At 44.8% G+C, this 18,874-nt stretch overlaps 1 protein-coding gene across 1 annotated transcript in view; it reads left to right on the top strand.

Annotated features, from left to right (window-relative positions):
- LOC144510916 (apolipophorins) overlaps positions 1–18,874 on the top strand; it is a 209,673-nt gene that overhangs the window by 27,814 nt on the left and 162,985 nt on the right. Inside the window, exons 5-7 of the mRNA XM_078240973.1 lie at positions 11,019–11,184; positions 13,778–13,915; positions 16,575–16,764. Of these exons, the coding sequence (XP_078097099.1) occupies positions 11,019–11,184; positions 13,778–13,915; positions 16,575–16,764 (494 nt within the window). The remainder of the gene's footprint in view (positions 1–11,018; positions 11,185–13,777; positions 13,916–16,574; positions 16,765–18,874) is intronic.

Genomic DNA, 18,874 nt, shown 5'->3' on the forward strand with positions numbered 1-18,874 from the left:
GTGAGATAGCAGTGCTAACCACTATGTTACTGTGTGCCCCTAAAAGAATCAAAGAGGTAAGTTTATCACTAATGTTTAGAGAAATGCTAACCGACTCAAGAACAGCTGCTTCCCTGTTGCCATCAGACTCTTGAATGGACCTACCTCACACAAAGACCTTTCTCTACACCCTAGCTATGATTGTAACACTACATTCTGCACTCTCTCCTTTCCTTCTCTATGAACGGTATGCTTTGCCTGTATAGCGCGCAAGAAATAATACTTTTCACTGTATACCAATACATGCGACAATAATAAATCGAACATCTCTGAACTGATTGGTTGAATTGACTCAGCTGTTTAGACAGACTTTAACCCCTAGCTGCTGGGATCTGCTGGAACCATAGCGCTCATTCAAGACCAGAGTGGAACTTGGCTATTCATTTATCGGGCATAAAATGGGTGTTAGACTTGGTTACACCGCAGAAGTTGGCCATCAGCTGGTTGTGAGCATGTTGGCCCTTTGTAGGAACAATGTTCCTAGTGCCCCCTAGCACCCCCCCCCCGCAAATATTTACTTATCAGATAGTGATCCAATTCCCTTCTGAATGCCTCTATTGAACCTGACTCCTCCACACTCTCCATTCCAGATCCTAACCACTTGCTGTGTCCAAACATTTTTTCCTCGTGTTGCCATTGCTTCTTTAACCAATCTCCTTAAATCTATGCCTTCTGCTTCTCCATCCTTCCACCAATGGAAACAGTTTCTCCCTCTCTACTCTGTCCGGATGCTCCCGCCCTGCGATTTTGAACACCTCTATCAAATCTCTTCTCAGCCCTCTTTTCTAAGCGGAACAGGCCCAGCTTCTCCGATCTAACCCGGGAACCATTCTGGTGAATCTTTTCTGCACCCTCACTAATGTCTTCACGTCCTTTCTAAGGTGTGAGGCCAGGGTTTTCTTCAATTTTGTATTCTAAACCCAGGATGCCATATGCTTTCTCTCAACCTGCCCTGCTACCTTCAATGATTTGTGCATGTATACCCCTGGTCCTTCTGCTCTCGCACTAACTGTATCCTTGTTTCTCTGCCGCCTTCCTACCAAGATAAGTCACTTGCACACTTCTATGTGTTAAACTTCATCTGCTACTTGCCTTCCCGTTCTACCAACCTGTCTGTCCTTTTGAAGTTCTGCATTATGCTCCTTCCTCACAATTCAGAATGCTTCCAAATTTCATGTCGGCTGAAAATTTTGAAATTGTGCCTCTCACACCGAGGTCCAGAGGAGCAGTCAACATCCTGAGGAAACTCCATCATTGAATCTGCTGCCATTCTGAAAAACAGACTTTCACCACTACTCTCAGCCTCCTTTCTCAGATGAAGATGAAGTGGGGGGTGGGGGGGATTAGTCCAACATATACTTTAGGCCAGTAATTTCCACAGGAGTTCTGAGATTGTCCACCATAATCTCAGCAGAAAACCCAGAGCAATGGCAGTTTGATCTTTCTCTGGGATCTCCACTACAGTTAGTGTTCGACTGTAGATTCCTGCAGAAAAGTGGATGGTAACTGGGACTTGGTGTTCATATACACATCATCAAAGTTGGCAAGGCATTTTGATCTGGTGGTTTAAAACAAAATGGCTTACTTGGGTTTCTAAGCAGAAGGATGGAATAGAATAACTAAGACTATGCTTAAACTCTCTAAATCACCTGTTAGACCCCAGCTGGAGTACTGTGGGTAATTTTGGACACCAAACGTCAAGAGAGGTGCAGATGTTGGTGAGGGTGCAGAGGAGGTTTCCGAGGGAAATTTCACAGTAACTTCTTTGCAGTGTTAATGTAAACCTTATTTATGACTAATAAATATTTTATTTTTAATAAATGTGTGTGAGCCACACACAACGCTGTCAACATCAGCAGGACCAGCCACACACAACATAAACATCCAGCCAGCAGCTAATAGCGAGACACCTCCACTGTGGGGGGGTGATTGGAATATCCTGCCGATGGATTTAAAAGTAATTGGCAAAAGATCTAGCAGGAAGCTGAGAATTTTCTTGGCAGGATCTGGAATGTTCTATCTGAAAAGGCGATGTAAGCCGAAGTAAGTTTGACAAGTATTTGAGGATGAGGAACTCACAGGGTTCGGGATAAAAGATGGAGATGTAGCTTCATTTTCAGTGAACTTGCATGGGCACAATAGACTAAGTGGCCTCCCATGTTGCAAATGCCATAGAATCATAGAATCCCAGCAATGTAGAAGGAGGCCATTCGGCCCATTGAGTCGGCATCGACCTCAATCACACCCAGGCCCTATTCCCATAATCCCACGTATTTACCTTACTAATCCCCTTGGTACTAAGGGGCAATTTAGCATGGCGAATCCACCTAACCCACACATCTTTGGAGTGTGGAGGAAACCCAAGCAGACACGGGGAGAACATGCAGACTCCACACAGACAGTGACTCAAGGCTAGAATATCGGTGAATCAGTGATGACAGCCTTTGTTTCCATTTGCGATTCTTCACTATGCTGAGGCAGTCAACATTCATGTCTAGGCACTAAAGACTAAACTCTGCCACATCATATCTTGCTGGGCCATCCTGCAACAACGTGCCATGGTCAGCTACTTGGCGATGTGGTGGCATCAAAACTGCTACACAATCCTTTGCAATGTGCTTTTGGGTACCAAGATTATAACCTGCGTTAGTGCAGTGTGATGACACAGATTCTAGATATTGGCAATCTGCGGTGTAATGGAGGGTGTATAACACACTTATTTTTCCACCTGTATTCTCACTCCCTGATTGATAAAGCTGGCAATGTACACTCACCAACCCATGTTGGGTTTTGAAATCGGGCATAAGACTAAAGGAGGGCTTGTTTGTTGCATCTACCATGATGAATTGGGAGTGCTTTGAACACAAGATATGACTTGACCTGACACAAGTCAGTACTGCAAGCGGGAAACGGAATAGGATTTGTACGTGAACTCTCCTTTGCTCTTGGTTCATTTACCCAACAAATATCCATTGATCCTGAAATTTACAATTCATCCAACATTCAAATCCTTTTGGGGGAGAATGTTTCAGATTTCTCTTACCTTTGTGTGGAAAAACCACTTTGTGAATACGCCAATTTGAAGCTTGTTCTGGATTCCTTCAGTAGATTAAATCGTTTCTCTGTACCTATTTTATAAATTAACTCCATCCCTGGAACTGGTGGGCAACATGGTGGCACAGTGGTTAGCACTGCTGCCTGACAGTGCCTGGGACCAGGGTTCAATTCCCGGCTTGGGTCACTGTTTGTGTGGAGTCTGCACATTCTCCTCGTGTTTGTGTGGGTTTCCTCCTGGTGCTCCGGTTTCCTTCCACGGTCCGAAAGATGTCCTGGTTAGCTGCATTGGCCATGCTAAATTCTCTTTGGGTGTACCCTCTGTGTAGAGTCTGCATATTCTACCCGTGTCTGCGTGGGTTTCCTCCCACGGGATGAAAGATCTACTGGTTAGGTGCATTGGCCGTGCTAAATTCTCCCTCCGTGTACCTGAACAGGTGCCGGAGTGTGGCGACTAGGGGATTTTCACAGTAACTTAATTGCAGTGTTAATGTAAGCCTACTCATGACACTAATAAATAAAATAAAGATATTTATGTAAAAATGTGTTGGAATCACACAGATCATTATTATGGTAAAATACTTGCAAATGTACAATTATAATATGTCTTCTTTTGGCAGTGGGAGAGATCGAACTAACTAATTTAAAATGTCCAGGTAGCTCTATAGTTCTCAGATAAACGTCAATATGAAATGAGTGCTATTTGGGAACTTGAATACAGATTACAAAAGTGCTTCAGCTGTTGAAACATAATGTGGTAACGCTATGTTTTAAAAAGATTCTAAAACCACCAAATTTTAAAACATAGTTTGATTTTAAAAGCGTGATTTTTCGGATGGTTTTCAATTAAGACGATACCTTGAAGTTATTCCAGGATTGAGTTTTCTGTTTGGACAGTTAGCATTTGGCTAATTTATAAAAGGGGGGAAGAAACATCACGCTTCCAGTTATTATTCCCTTGGTCCTTTTGCCTTTCCTTTTTATAAAAGAGAATCTTGTCTTGAAAGCTCCGATGTTTTCTGTTCCCACTGATTATCGCCAGTGGTCATGGCTGAGCAGGGTTGCAGGGTTTGCTGGGATGAGCGAGATAAATGAAATAACACAGTTGTAATGACAAGAGCGGTGAAAAACCCCTGAGCAAATTATGCAAATGCTGCTGTTTTTAGAGCAGTTCCCACACACTGTCAGGCATTGGAAACTCTTCGCAGACACTTTCCCAGATGATGTCATGGAACTCTCACTAATCACTATTGAAATTAAACTTTACAAAGGAAATCAATGGGACTGGGTGACAACACACAGTAAAACATTAACATTACGGATAGATCTTTCACATTAAAAGGGCCCCTGTTGACAGCAGCTGCTTTTTTTGATGGTGGCATCCCCTTTGGTGAAGATTAAACCCCTGATGACAATGGAAGTGCCCTGTGTATTACAGTTCACACCGTCAAACCAAAGGTGCTACTGTACATGATCTCTTTCGCGGCCCTTTGACTTCAGTGGGACTTTGGTGACAATTCCCTGAGATGCACATTTTGCTCACCCTAGACTGGTTTCCGTGCTTTAGGACATTTGGACAAGCTGGACTGGGTAAACGTCTACAATGAAGCCCGTCTCCAGACATTCCATAGTGTGTGTCTGTCATTCATATTCAATCTGTGGCGTGCCTGCTTTTCTCTCTCATTTGGGAGACAGCCAGTCGCCACCTTCTCGAGGGCAGTGAGGGATGGACATCAAATGGCGGGCTTGCCAGCGACGCCCATATTCCAGGAAAGAATTTTTCCAAATCCCTAAAACCGCAGGTTCCTACTTACATCCTCATTAATGCAATGTCAGTGGAATTAATGGAAAAAGTTCATGTTACGCATTATTAGCTCAGTCACCAGTTCCATTACTACGACTATGCGGCACAGTGGTTAGCACTGCTGCCTCACCGCCAGGGACCTGGGTTCAATACCTGGCTTGGGTCACTGTTTGTGCGGAGTCTGCACATTCTCCCCGTGTCTGTGTCGGTTTCCTCCCGGGTGTTCCGGTTTCCTCCCACAGTCCGTAAGACGTGCTGGTTAGGTGCAATGACCATGCTAAATTCTCCCTCAGTGTACCCAAACAGGCGCCGCAGTGTGACGACTAGGGGATTTTCACAGTGTTAATGTAAGCTTACTTGTGACTAATAAATAAATTTTACTTTACATGATATTTATTGCCGCTCTTTTGGCTTATGCACTAGTATTCAGAATAGAAGTTAAACTTCACTCTTTTATTTGTTTCTAATGTTAATTCGCTCAGCTTATTTTTTTCCCCCCTCCCTGCAACGTACTGTTTCTTTGGCTAAAATTGCAGTCCCAGCGTTGTCTAACTGGCCTTGAGAAGTGGTAGACCAGCTGAGATAACTTTCAGGTTGATTCCTTCACTCTCTGGTGCATGGAGGCTACCCAGCACCTCCCTGAAGCGCTGACTCTTCTTGGGAGCTTTGCTACCGGCAGTGCAAAGCAACCTGCTGTGATACCAAGTATAGTGACACAGCCACCCTCCAAACCACAGATACAATGGCACATGCAGCCTTACTCTAGATTTCAAAGATGTGTCAAATCTGGTGAGAACTCCCCAGATTCCATCGCAAATGAACTGCACAAAAGATGCTTTCAAACCAATGTAGCTAATATCCAGACAATGGCAGGAACAGTTTACCTTTATAAAGCTCTGGTTAGGCCACAACAGAGGTATTGCATCCATAGAATCCCTACAATACAGAAGTGACCATTGCAGCGGCACGGTGGCCCAGTGGTTAGCAGTGCTGCCTCACAGTGCCAGGGACCCGGGTTCGATTCCAGCCTTGGGTCACTGTCTGTGTGGAGTTTGTACGTTCTCCCCGTGTCTGCATGGGTTTCCTCCGGGTGCTCTGGTTTCCTCCCACAGTCCAAAGATGTGCGGGTTAGGTGGATTGGCAGTGCTAAATTGCCTCTTAGTGTCAGGGGGTCTAGCTAGGGTAAATGCATGGGGTTATGGGAAAGGGCCTGGGTGGGATTGTTGTCAGTGCAGACTTGATGAGTGAACTGGCCTCTTTCTGCACAGTAGGGATTCTGTGAGTCTGCACCAACTCTCCAAAAGAGCATCTTATCCAGGCCCACCCTCCATCCTATCCCCATAACCCCACTCATTTGCTATGGCCAATCCACCTACCCTGTGTATCTTTGGACACTGAATGGCAATTTAGCTTGGTCAATCCACCTGACCTACACACTGCTCCAGTTCTGGTCACTTCACTTTCGGAAGGATGGATGGATGCAAATCAAAGATGTGCCAGAATGCTTCAAAGGTCGAGGGATTATGGTTACACGATTAGGTTGGAGAAGCTGGTGTTGTTGGGGCCACAGATTAAGGTTTAAAGCAAAAGATGTAGGTTGAATTTGAGGAACAATATTTTTACGCAGCGAGTGGTAATGTCCTGGAACTCGCTGCTCATGAATGTGGTGGAACTGGAAACAGTTAATAATCTCAAAAGGAAATTGAATGGGGAACTAAACTTAGAGTTATGGGGATAGAGCTGGGGAGTGGAATTAAGTGGATTGCTGCATGAAGAATAAGTTTGATGGGCCGAATGGCCAGTTTCTGTGCCATAATGACTCCACAACAATCGTGCAGTAGAAACTTTATTTGTGAGATCTAAATCAATCGATTATTTTTTAATGCTTTCTAATCGCCCATATTGCCCTGGCTGGTGGTGTTGGCATTGCAAGAACATGGCTCATGTTGATGGTTCGAACATTCTCTCCAGAGCAGATAAAATGATGGCGGAAGGGTAAACTCATGATTTGATATCCTCGGCCTACCTTTTCCAGGAAATTTGACAGAGCAGCAAAAGGTCCGTTGACTTTGAAAATCCCAGCCCTTGTCACAAATATCAAAGCTGTTAGCAAAAGTGATTGAAAATCAACCTGAGGGCAGATTGTCGAGAACGGAAGCCCTTGACTTGCATTCCTGCTCTCTGTTCCTTTCTTCTACTCGGCAAGTAGCACAGGAGCAGCAGCAGCATGTCAAGAATACTGCAATTCAACAGTGTAGGTTCTGATGAGATGTCGCAGAGACTCATTTTGCTTCCTTACAGCTGATTTTGTTTATAAAATGTGCTATTTTGACCAAACAGCGCCACTGAACATAGAAGCCCATCTTGGCCCATTCCCTCTTGCTGTGCTGGCGTAATCTAAAACTAATCCCACTGCCCCACTCTACATGGACTGCACCGGTTCAAGGAGGAGGCTCACCACCACCACCTCAAGCAATTAGAGATGGGTAACAAATGCTGGCCTACAGGAATTGGGACGTCTTGTTGCAGTTGTACAAGACATTAGTAAGGCCATACTTGGAATACTGTGTATAGTTCTCGTCACCCTATTATAGAAAGGATATTATTAAACTGGTAAGAAATCTCACAACACCAGGTTAAAGTCCAACAGGTTTATTTGGAATCACAAGCTTTCGGAGTGCAGCTCCTTTATTAGGTGAAAATGAAGGAGCAGCGCTCTGAAAGCTTGTGATTCCAAATAAACCTGTTAGATTTTAACCTGGTGTTGAGACTTCTTCCTGTACCCACCCCAGTCCAACGCTGGCATCTCCACATCATTATTAAACTAGAAAAAGTGCAGAAAAGACTGACTAGGATGCTACCGGGACTTGATGGTTTGAGTTATAAAGAGAGGCTGGATAGACTGGGACTTCTTTCCATGGAGCATAGGAGGCTTAGGGGTGATCTTATAGAGGTCTATAAAATAATGAGGGGCACAGATCAGCTAGATAGTCAATATCTTTTCCCAAAGGTAGGGGAGTATAAAACTAGAGGGCATAGGTTTAAGGTGAGAGGGGAGAGATACAAAAGTGTCCAGAGGGGCAATTTCTTCACACAGAGGGTGGTGAGTGTCTGGAACGAGCTGCCAGAGGTAGTAGTAGAGGCAGGTACAATTTTGACTTTTAAAAAGCATTTAGACAGTTACATGGGTAAGATGGGTATAGCGAGATATGGGCCAAACCCGGGCAATTGGGACAAGGTTAGTGGTAAAAACTAGGCAGCATGGACAAGTTGGGCCGAAGAGCCTGTTTGCATGCTATAAACCTCTATGACTCTAGCCAGCGATGGCCAAATCAAAGACCATTGACCATTGTCATCCATGGTTAGCCATACTCTTCCCCATGATGCACTTGACTCCTGCAGTGATACAGCATTCCAAACATTAAACTGTCTGTGTGAAAACATTTCAACTATAGCATCTGGGGAGGTGGTGGTGTCATGGTATTGTTGCTGGACTAGTAATCCAGAGACCCATGGTGATGCTCTGGGGACCTGGGTTTGAATCCCACAAAGGTAGATGGTGAAATTTTAATTCAATAAAAATCTGGAGCTAAAAGTTTATTGATGTCCATGAAACCTCGGTGGCACAGTGGTTAGCGCTGCTGCCTCAGCCAGGGACCCAGGTTAAATTCCCGGCTTGGGTGACTGTCTGTGCAGAGTCTGCATGTTCTCCCCGTGTCTGCGTGGGTTTCCTCCGGGTGCTCTGGTTTCCTCCCACAGTGCGAAAGACGTGCTGGTTAGGTGGCTTGGCCATGCTAAATTCTCTCTGTGTACCTGAACAGGCCCCGGAGTGTGGCGACTAGGGGATTTTCAGAGTAACTTCATTGCAGAGTTAATGTAAGCCTACTTGTGCTAATACATAAACAGAAACATAAAACAGAAACCATTGTCATAAAAATGCGTCTAGTTCACTAATGTCCTTTAGGGAAGGGAATCTGACGTCCTTACCGGGTTTGGTCTACATGTGACTCCAGACCCACCGCAATGTGGTTGACTCTTAAGTGGCCTAGCAAGCCACTCAGTTCCAGGGCAATTAGAGATGGGCAATAAGTGCTTGCACTGTTCACATCCCCTGAATGGAGGAAAAAAATACGCCAAAAGAATGTTTAAAAGCGATGCTTCTCTGTTTAGGAGATGGAGAATACGTGAACTGGTTTAGAACTTGGCAGCCCTATCTGCATAGATTCTTTGCAGACCACAGATTGTGGTTGGTTAGAGAGCACAGCAGAATAGAAATAAGAATGTATGCTCCCTTCTAAACATTATTGATGTTTTTTTTTCTAGTTTTGCAATAACAGGAACTAGGATTCTTTTGCCTCCGCATTTTGCATTCATGCAGGGACAAGCCTGTGCAAAAAGGCTCATTAAAGGAGTTGGATGTTCAAAACATCTCATGACAAACATTGTAGCAGATTGCGTGACTGCCATGATCTCCCAACATGAGAGAACAAATCCAAAATGCATTGGCCTGGTGTGCGATACAGCCCCCACCACTTCTTGGAGGACAGTCATCTATATCAGGCAATGTTCTATGTCCATTTGGCATAACCATCGAGATCAATTACAACTGCCCCACTTTCAATGCATTAAGTGTGGCAGTTGTACGAGGCATCTTTAAGTGCACCAACTTTTTCTGCAGCTCAGTAAGCACTTGGAACCTTGTTAAATAATGATAGCCTTAATTAATTACTCTTTTTGTGTCCACCATTTAAATTTGTAGATTAAAAGGAATAATTTAGTTATGGTGATGGGCTTTCTCATCATTTGAGGTTGTTGGAATCATTAGGACCACAGAATAGTGGTCAAAGTTGCCCGTACCTCAGGGTGAACAGGCAAAGTCACCAGTGTTACAGGATGAAGTGTTAAGATGCACAGTTTCACAATAAGTGGTGCAGACTGCATTGCAGTGCATGTGGGCAGTAGCGCAGTTAGTGGGCAAAGGGTTCTGGGGGGAGGGAGTGGGGGATAGAATTTGAGGTTGAACCAGCTTCTAATGGAGTACAAATTATGAAAACGAGGTGACTCGCTCCACCCTGATGTCATCAGAGTAGCCAGGGCTACTGCATTCTCAATAACCAGTGGTGGAAATAGGGGATCGGGGCAAGTTTTCACAGAAAAATAATCCACTCCATTGTGGAGTAAACAGTTTTTTTTACTCATTCGTGGGACATGGGTGTCACTGGCTGGCCAGCAGTTACTGCCCTAGTTACCCTTGGAAGGCAGTTGAGGATCAACCACATTGCTGTGGCTCTGGAGTCACATGTAGGCCAGACCAGGTAAGGACGGCAGATTTCCTTCCCTAAAGGACATTAGTGAACCAGATGGGTTTTTCCGACAATCGACAATGGTTTCATGGTCATCAGTAGATTCTTAATTCCAGCTATTTTTAATTGAATTAAAATTCTACCATTTGCCGTGGTGGGATTCGAACCCGGGTCCCCAGAACATTATTTGAGTTCCTGGATTAATAGTGTAGCAATAACACCACTAGGCCTGAGAACTGAGGTGCCCCACTTTGATAAGGATAATCGAGATGCATCCTTTCCCAATGCTTGCAGACCTCGAGGTCTGCTTGAGGTTCCCACGCCAACATAGGTTTGTTTTGAGATAGCCAGCATCATCATGGGAAATCATCCCTATGGAACGCCTGCCGTACGGAAGGTAAAGTAAAGTTAAAGTTTTATTTCCTAGTCACAAGTCAGCTTACATTCACATTGCAATGAAGTTATTGAAAATCCCCTCGTCGCCACACTCGGGCACCTGTTCGGGTACACTGAGGGAGAATTTAGCATGGTCAATGCACCTAACCAACACGTCTTTCGGACTGTGGTAGGAAACTCTGGAGCACCCGGAGGAAACCTATGTGGACACGGAGGAGAACATGCAAACTCCGCACAGACCGGGAATCGAACCCGTGTCCCTGGCGCTGTGAGGTAGCAGTGCTTTTCAAAAAATGGATGTTCCCAAACACCAATAATTTGTGCAATCTGCCCTGTGGAACTGGCTATCGGATGGTGATCTTGCATTAATAATAACTGTTCAACACCTAAGTGCATTCAGAATAGCATGTCTGTTGTTGCAGAGCTTCCTTGGAGAAACATCCACTTCAATTTTCTTTCCAAGATGGAATCATCCCTGAGATCTGTCCTTCAGAGAATGAAGAAACCTGGGCTTTGAACATCAAGCGAGGCATCCTCAGCGTACTCCAGGATTCATATACAGCAAATATACGGAAAACTGTTGAGGAGGTAAGGCACTTGTAAAAGCCATTCCTAAATGGGATAGTTTGAAATTTAGACTAAATTTTACTGAAACAATGGAAAAGTTGCATCTGATTTAAACAGCGAGAAATATTATGATGTTTTTGAAGATTCCAAACAGGAATCTGTGACTTCCTAGTCACAAGTCAGCTTACATTCACACTGCAATGAAGTTATTGAAAATCCCCTAGTCGCCACACTCGGGCACCTGTTCGGGTACACTGAGGGAGAATTTAGCATGGTCAATGCACCTAACCCGCACGGGGATGCGCAAACTCCACACAATGACCCAAGGCCGAATTGAACCTAGGTCCCTGGCGCTGTGAAGCAGCAGTGCTAACCACTGTGCCACCCTATTGATTAATTCAAGCTCCTGTCTGCAGAGCTGTGCAGCGGGAGACTAAAAAGAAACCCAGATGTAACAATGTCTCTTTGCTCCCAAGTGGGAAAGTTATTCTGAGAATTCAGTAATGTCTGATGATTAACCAACATTGCTGTCACTGGCACAAACCGATGTTTTCATTTGAGGAGAACTTCTGTTGGCCAGGTTAAGTTTGATTGCTATTCATGTTTAGGTTTGTATATTTTTATTCAAGAAGAAATTGCCACATTTATGTGATGAAAAGTCCCACAATTTATGAACAAAATATTATGAGTTTATACATATTTAAGAGAAGTTTCAGAAAATAAAGTTAAGTTTAGTACAGATTCCAAACGAGTCCCTTCAGGATTGTTGGCGGTTAGTGAGCAAACATTGGGATTGAACCCAAGGAGAAACCAGATTCCTCACCATCTCTAATACCACATGGAGTCAGCAAAACCCTACAGCCTTAATTGTTTCCTTTAGATTCACAGGCTACCCTGTTATGGTCCATGGCATTACTCCCTCCTCTCCACTTCCCCCCCCACCCCCACTCCCCGCCAACAGATATGGTGATCCATTTAAATCTCCATTAAGTTCGGTGGAACTACAATGCCCCACCAGACACGGCGGGGGGGGCATAAAATCCTGGTCTTGAGGATAGGTGTCTAGTTTGTAATGTATTACATTTGCAGATTTGGGATGAAAAACAACAAAAATACTTCGATAAAAGCAAATTACCACGGATGCTGGAATCTGAAGCGAAAACAGAAAATGTCGGAAAATCTCAGCATCTGTGGAGAGAGAATAGAGCCAACCTTGAAATGGTGGCACAGTGGTTAGCACTGCTGCATCACAGCGATTCCCAGCTTGAGTCACTGTCTGTGTGGAGTCTGTACATTCTCCCCGTATCTGCGTGGGTTTCCTTTGGGTGCTCCGGTTTCCTCCTACACTCCAAAGATGCGCAGGTTAGGTTGATTGGCCATGCTAAATTCTCCCTAGTGTCAGGGGATTAGCAGGGGAAATACGTGGGGCTACGGGATAGGGACTAGATGGGATTGTGGTCAGTGCAGACTCAATGGGCCGAATGGTCTCCTTCTGCACTGGAGGGATTCTATGCTGAGATTTCCCAGCCTTTTCTGTTTTTGAATGAAAATATTTTTGTTGTTGCCACAGGTTTATTGATATCTTACTGTCAATGCACTGGCTATTTTTGAAAATGGAACGCTCAGAACTCTTTGGAAATCTCCCTTGCCTATTTAAGGGATCCTGCCTCCCACACTGCTGTCATGTGCAGAGTTCGGGCAGGAAGTTTGCTGTATGACGTGAAACGTGCTGCTCTTCATTCTAGCCCTGATACTGTCTCGGGGCCAACAACCGCAACAACATCAAACATTTACATTGTGCCTTTAAAGATATAAACATCTTCATCATGTCTCCATCAAAAGGCACATAGGGAAACTGATGTTGAGCCAAAATTAATGGCGTAAGACTGAAGTTGTGACTGAGACAAGGGCTGCAATGAGGTTTAAAGTTTAAGTTTTAAAGTCTATTTATTTGTCACAAGTAGGCTTACATTAACACTGCATTGAAGTTACTGTGAAAACCGCCTAGTTGCCACACTCGGGCACCTGTTCGGGTACACCGAGGGAGAATTTAGCATGGCCAATGCACCTAACCAGCATGTCTTTTTTTTATCTTTTACAAAGCATTTAGACAGTTACATGGGTATGATGGGTATATAGGGATATGGGCCAAATGCAAGCAATTGGGACTAACTTAGTGGTTTTTTAAAAAAAAAGCTGTCATGAACAAATTGGGCCGAAGGGCCTGTTTCCATGCTGCAAACCTCTACGACCCTTATCTTTCGGACTGTGGGAGGAAATCGGAGCACCCGGAGGAAACCCACGCAGACACGGGGAGAACGTGCAGACTCCGCACAGACGTGACCCAAGCTGGGAATCGAACCCAGGTCCCTGGTGCTGTGAGGCAGCAGTGTCAAGCACTGTGCCATTGTGCCGCCCCAAGAAGTGGAGAGATTTAGACAGGGAGGCTGAGAGAACAACTTGATGTTCCTCTGAATTCTCTGCGTACATAAGGTATAATAGGATGGTGGTTTAATTCTTTTAAACTGTTTTCAGGAACATCTCAAGTTAGTTCCAATTGGTATATTATACTACCCTATATTTATAGCTCTCTATTTTGATGCTTTTTCCACAGGTCGATATTTCGGGCAAGTGTTTGACCACATATAAGGTGCAAGGTTCCCGAATTGTGAAGTTTAAAAACCTAAACCGTTGTGTTCTGCGGTCTATGACTGTCACCTCATTGCAGTCAGTAATTCTACCGGATTCTGCAGTAAGCAAAACCTTCTTCAGCATACGTTAAGATTTAAGAGACTTTTGTCCATCATCTTATTAATAAAAACATTATATTTGACCCAGTTTAAAATCATACTGCATTAGTTAATGGATCAGTGGGTAACGGGAAGTTGAGAAGGGCAGTGTTGTTGACGTGGTTATACATTGATTTTCATGCCACACAACAGACCTGTGAGCACAATTCTAGCTCATGGAATGAAAGAGAAAGTGGTCACTTGGATAAGAAAGTGGCTGAGTGACAGGAAATGTGGCATATGATTGATTTTCAGATTGGAGGAAGGTCTGTAGTGGAATTCCCCAGGTGTGAGTGCTGGGACTGTAATGAGTCAGGAAGCCAGACTAGAAAGGAACATAGTTGATTACAGAATGCAAAGTAAACCCACTACTGTGGTGTACACACACGCTAGTCCCTGCTTGGGACTACAGTTCAGCAGGCCCAGTCCCGGGCCTGCCTTATAAAAGGCTCAGCAAATGAGTTCCAGTTGGGCAGGCCACTCACTGCCTGTTACCAGGGGAACTTGTACTCAACGAGCCCCAGAGGGAGGTTAATCAGTGATTCCCTGTGGATCTCATGGGGGTTACCACAGGGATCCCTGCTCTTCCTGATGTGTATTAATGTCCTAGGCTGTGGTGTTTGGGGCATAACTTCAAAACTTTCAGATCTGAAACATTGTCAACTGTGATGAGGATAGATCTTGAGCTACAAGAGGGCATAGACGTGTTGGTAAATTGGGCAGAGCAGTGGCAGATGGTGTTCAACGCAGAGCACTGGAAGGTGATTCATTTTGGCAGGAAGAATATGGGGAAGCAGTATAAATTAGAGGGAGAAACTCTAAAAGAGGTGCCGGTACAGAGAGACTTTGATGTAAATGTACATAAATCATTGAGGATGGCACATTTTTTTTCAAATTCATTTTACAGATGTGAGCATCACTGACTAGGCCAACATTTATTGCCCATCCCTAGTTGCCCCTGAGAAGGTGGTGGTGAGCTGCCTTCTTGAGCCGCTGCAGTCCCTGAGATGTAGGTACCCCCACAGCACTGTTAGGGAGGAAGTTCCAGGATTTTGTCCCAGCGACAGTGAAGGAATGGTGATATATTTCCAAGTCAGGATGGTGAGTGTCCTGGAGGGGAATCTCCAGATGGTGGTGTTCCCAGGCACATGGTATCTTATACTTTATTAATAGGGCATTGAGTATAAGAGACAGGAGGTCATGTTGAACATGTATGAGACAATAGTTAGGCCTCATCTGGAGCACTGTGTCCAGTTCTGGACACCATTTTTGAGGAAGGATGTGAAGGCATTGGAGAGAGTACAGAGGAGATTCACAAGAATGATTCCAGGGATAAAGGACTATAGCTATGAGGATAGATTGGAGAGGCTGGAACTGTTTTTCTGGGAGAAAAGAAGGCTGAGAGGAGACTTAATAGAGGTATTCAAGATCCTGAGGAGTGTGGTCAGATAAATAGTTAGATAAATGTGGTAAATAGTGAGAAACTGTTCCCACTCAAAACAGCATCAAGAACTAAAGGACACAGAGTCAAAATAATGGACAAAAGGAATAGACATGATATGATGAATTTATTTTTCAGAGAGAGTCTGGAATGGACTTTTTGAGAGGGTGGTGGAGGCAGGCTTGATTGAGGTGTTCAAAGGGGAATTGGATTACTATCTGAAAAGAAAGAATGTGCAAGGTTACGGGGATAAGGCAGGGGAGTGGGCCTGGGTAGAATGCTATTTGGAAGAGCTAGTGCAAACTCGATGGGCGGAATGGCCTCCTTCTGAACTGGAAAGATTCTGTAATGATTCTGATGAGAATTCTGAGATGCAGAGACAAACTGTAAATGAATACTTGTTATAAGAAATAATGTATTAATGAGTCACTTTTTCAGTTGTCAAGTTATAACCAAGACACTTGCAAAAAATCATTGCCATTATCATAGAATCAGAGAATCCCTACAGTGCAGAAGGGAGCCATTCGACCCATCGAGTCTTACTGACCACAATTCCACCCAGGCCCTATCCCCATAACCCCATGCATTTACCCTGTCTAGTCCCCCTGACGCTAAGGGACAATTTAGCACAGCCAATCCACCTAACCCATACGCTTTTGGACTGTGGGAGGAAACCGGAGCACCCGGAGGAAACCCACGCAGACACGGGGAGAATGTGCAGACTCCGCACAGACAGTGACCCAAGCCGGGAATCGAACCCGGGTCCCTGGCGCTGTGAGGTAGCAGTGCTAACCACTGTGCTAGCGTGCCGTCCCATGGTAAATGATCTTAGAAACAAAGAAACATAGAAAAACTACAGCACAAAACAGGCCCTTCGGTCCCACAAGTTGTGCCGAACATATCCCTACCTTCTAGGCCTACCTATAACCCTCCATCCTATTAGGACACGGGGAGAACGTGCAAACTCCACATGACAGTGACCCAAACCAGGAATTGAACCTGGGTCCCTGGCACTGTGAGGCAGCAGTGCTAACCACTGTGCTGCCGTGCCACCCCATGTTAAATCATTTTGCAGGCGTATTGTATAAAAGAGAAAATGGTTATTATTAAACAAGAGCATTTTGCGCATGAACAAAATGGAGGGGTTTAATCCAGTCTGATGTTTCATTGTCCTCTGTTAGTCTCACCAACAGATTCTGGATTCCCAGTTGGAATGCATGCAGAACTATAAAGGTGGCATCATCGAAATGGCCACTTGCAATGAGTCGAATGTCTTTCGTCCCTTCTCCAAAGAAGGAAAAGGAGCAAAGACAGAGATTCGCACGACGCTGAAGCTTCTAAAGATGGAAGAAGCATCATCCATGCCCAGAGGTGAGTCAGAAATACTGAACATAAAGCAGAACTCAGCACCCTTTCCTTCTGGAATAATCTGTATCCAAATCCAGCATTTAGCCTTGGTATCTGGAATCACGTGGTCACCGTATGTTGGACCACCAAGCCGCGTTTGTGCATGTTAGCTCTTGGAAAGATTTTGGCAGCATGAATTAGCAAAATGCATATGTTCCACACTGGAATAGAGAAAGGAGCTCCAGTTAAAGCTTCTGCATCATAGCCATTTTTACAGTCTACTGCTTTCCAAACTAAAATATACATCGCATTGTACAGTTGAGTAGAGAAATGGTCATAAACTGTCGGATTTTTTTGAAAATGCTCTTTTTAATTCCTACGTCTGGATCGGACAAATCCTGTACCCCATCATTAGCTAGTTTCAATTTCCATTTACCGTAACTTTATTTAATTATCAAATATAACACCTGATTAAATATGTCTTGAAAGCCAATATAAATGATATTCACTGTGCATGCCGATCTGTCATAGCGGAATTGGCGCATGCGCAGAAACCCCACACTGCTGGCCTCCCGATTGCTGGCCAGCGCTGCGAACCTGCATCACTGGCTTGCTGCCCCCTCCCCCCACCCTCCACTCTAGGCAGCCCCGATCAGCCCCTTCTGTCCCTGTGCCACTGATCCTGATTGCAGAATGGCAGCGGGCCCCCACCCCCACCAATTTTTTTTTTTCCTTTCCCCCCCCTCCTCCTCCCAATAAGCTCTGGTCCCACCACCTTGACACTACCTGATGCCCAGTGGTCAGTGCCAAGGTACCCCTTGGGCATTGCCACTTTGCCCCTTGGGCAATGCCAGGGAGGCTGGCACTGCCAGGCTGGCAATGCCAAGGGGTATCCCCCCTTACCCCTGACCTCCCGGGGGGGCCTCAATGGCCTCCCTTCACTCCAGCGGGGTCGGGCTGCCAGCTCCCTGCTAGTGGAGAGCCGTTGTAAATTCTGTTGGAGTGAACCTGGTTTTGGAGGGGGGAGTGGTGGGAGACTAGCGGGCGGGGAGGCGTCAGTCCCGGGCCCGTTACTGATAGGGAAGTGCCAATTTTAATATTTAAATCAGCTCTGCACCAATTTCCACATGGAGCTGATGATGCCACAAATTCTGGCCCCGGAGATGTGCAGAGGCCGTGGTGCCCAGCGGAGAGAATCCGCTAAACGGTCTCCGCTGATGTCTCCCGGTCCTGGGAGAATCGGGCCTGTCATTTGTATTTGAGCTGGCTAGCGTTGTGGTTGGGACAATAAGCCTGATTGGAAATATTCAGGAAGGTAGTTGCAAGATAGATGGGCACAAATCTGGGATGTGACTGCAAATTGAAAAACTTTGGAGAGGAAAGGAAAATTTGAGATGGGACAAGGAGAGAGGATTCTTTTAAGCGATGAGATGCTGTCCATTGTGTCGAAAGGAAGGGTGATAGAAACTGAGGAGAAGGAGTTATTTACAAATTAAAATACGGGAAGGAAACTGGATGATCAGCAATTTAGTGAGAATAGGATCAAGGGAGTAGGAAGTGGGTCTCATGCACAAAGTGAGGTGATATGTGGAGATGGGTGATGTTGATCCACCTGAAGGAACTCTTCAGTTGTAGACAATAAAATAAAACAAGACTTACTCCAACTTATAAATCAAAGAAAAAGGTTTAATAAAGAAACTTCATTACTCCAACACTTAAGGCCTCACCCTGGGCCATTCCAAGTTCCCACAAACCCCAGCAGCTTCTTACTTATACTGGGTCAGCTGACCACCACATCATTTTGTTATTGATTACATAGTTTACCGGGTCAGCTGACCCTTACAACATATTGCCATTGGTCACAACAGGTGAGGAACTATGGAGAGATACAGGTTCAGGTTAGAGCAGTGGGGCCTGGTGGGAGGATTGACTTAATGGGCAAATGGTTTGTTTAGTTTTCAAGTTAAAAATGTTATTTCGACTTGAAATTGGAATTGGAATTATTGGAGATGTACCAAACCTCACGCAAGTCCCACACCAGAGTTTTGGATGACACTCCAGTGCAGTACTGTGGCATCTTCCAGATGAGGCATCGAACTTCAAGGTGGATATAAAAAACCTCCATGGTACAATT

This window comes from Mustelus asterias, chromosome 23 (genome assembly GCF_964213995.1).
Source record: "Mustelus asterias chromosome 23, sMusAst1.hap1.1, whole genome shotgun sequence".
In the NCBI taxonomy this organism is placed as follows: Eukaryota; Metazoa; Chordata; class Chondrichthyes; order Carcharhiniformes; family Triakidae; genus Mustelus; species Mustelus asterias.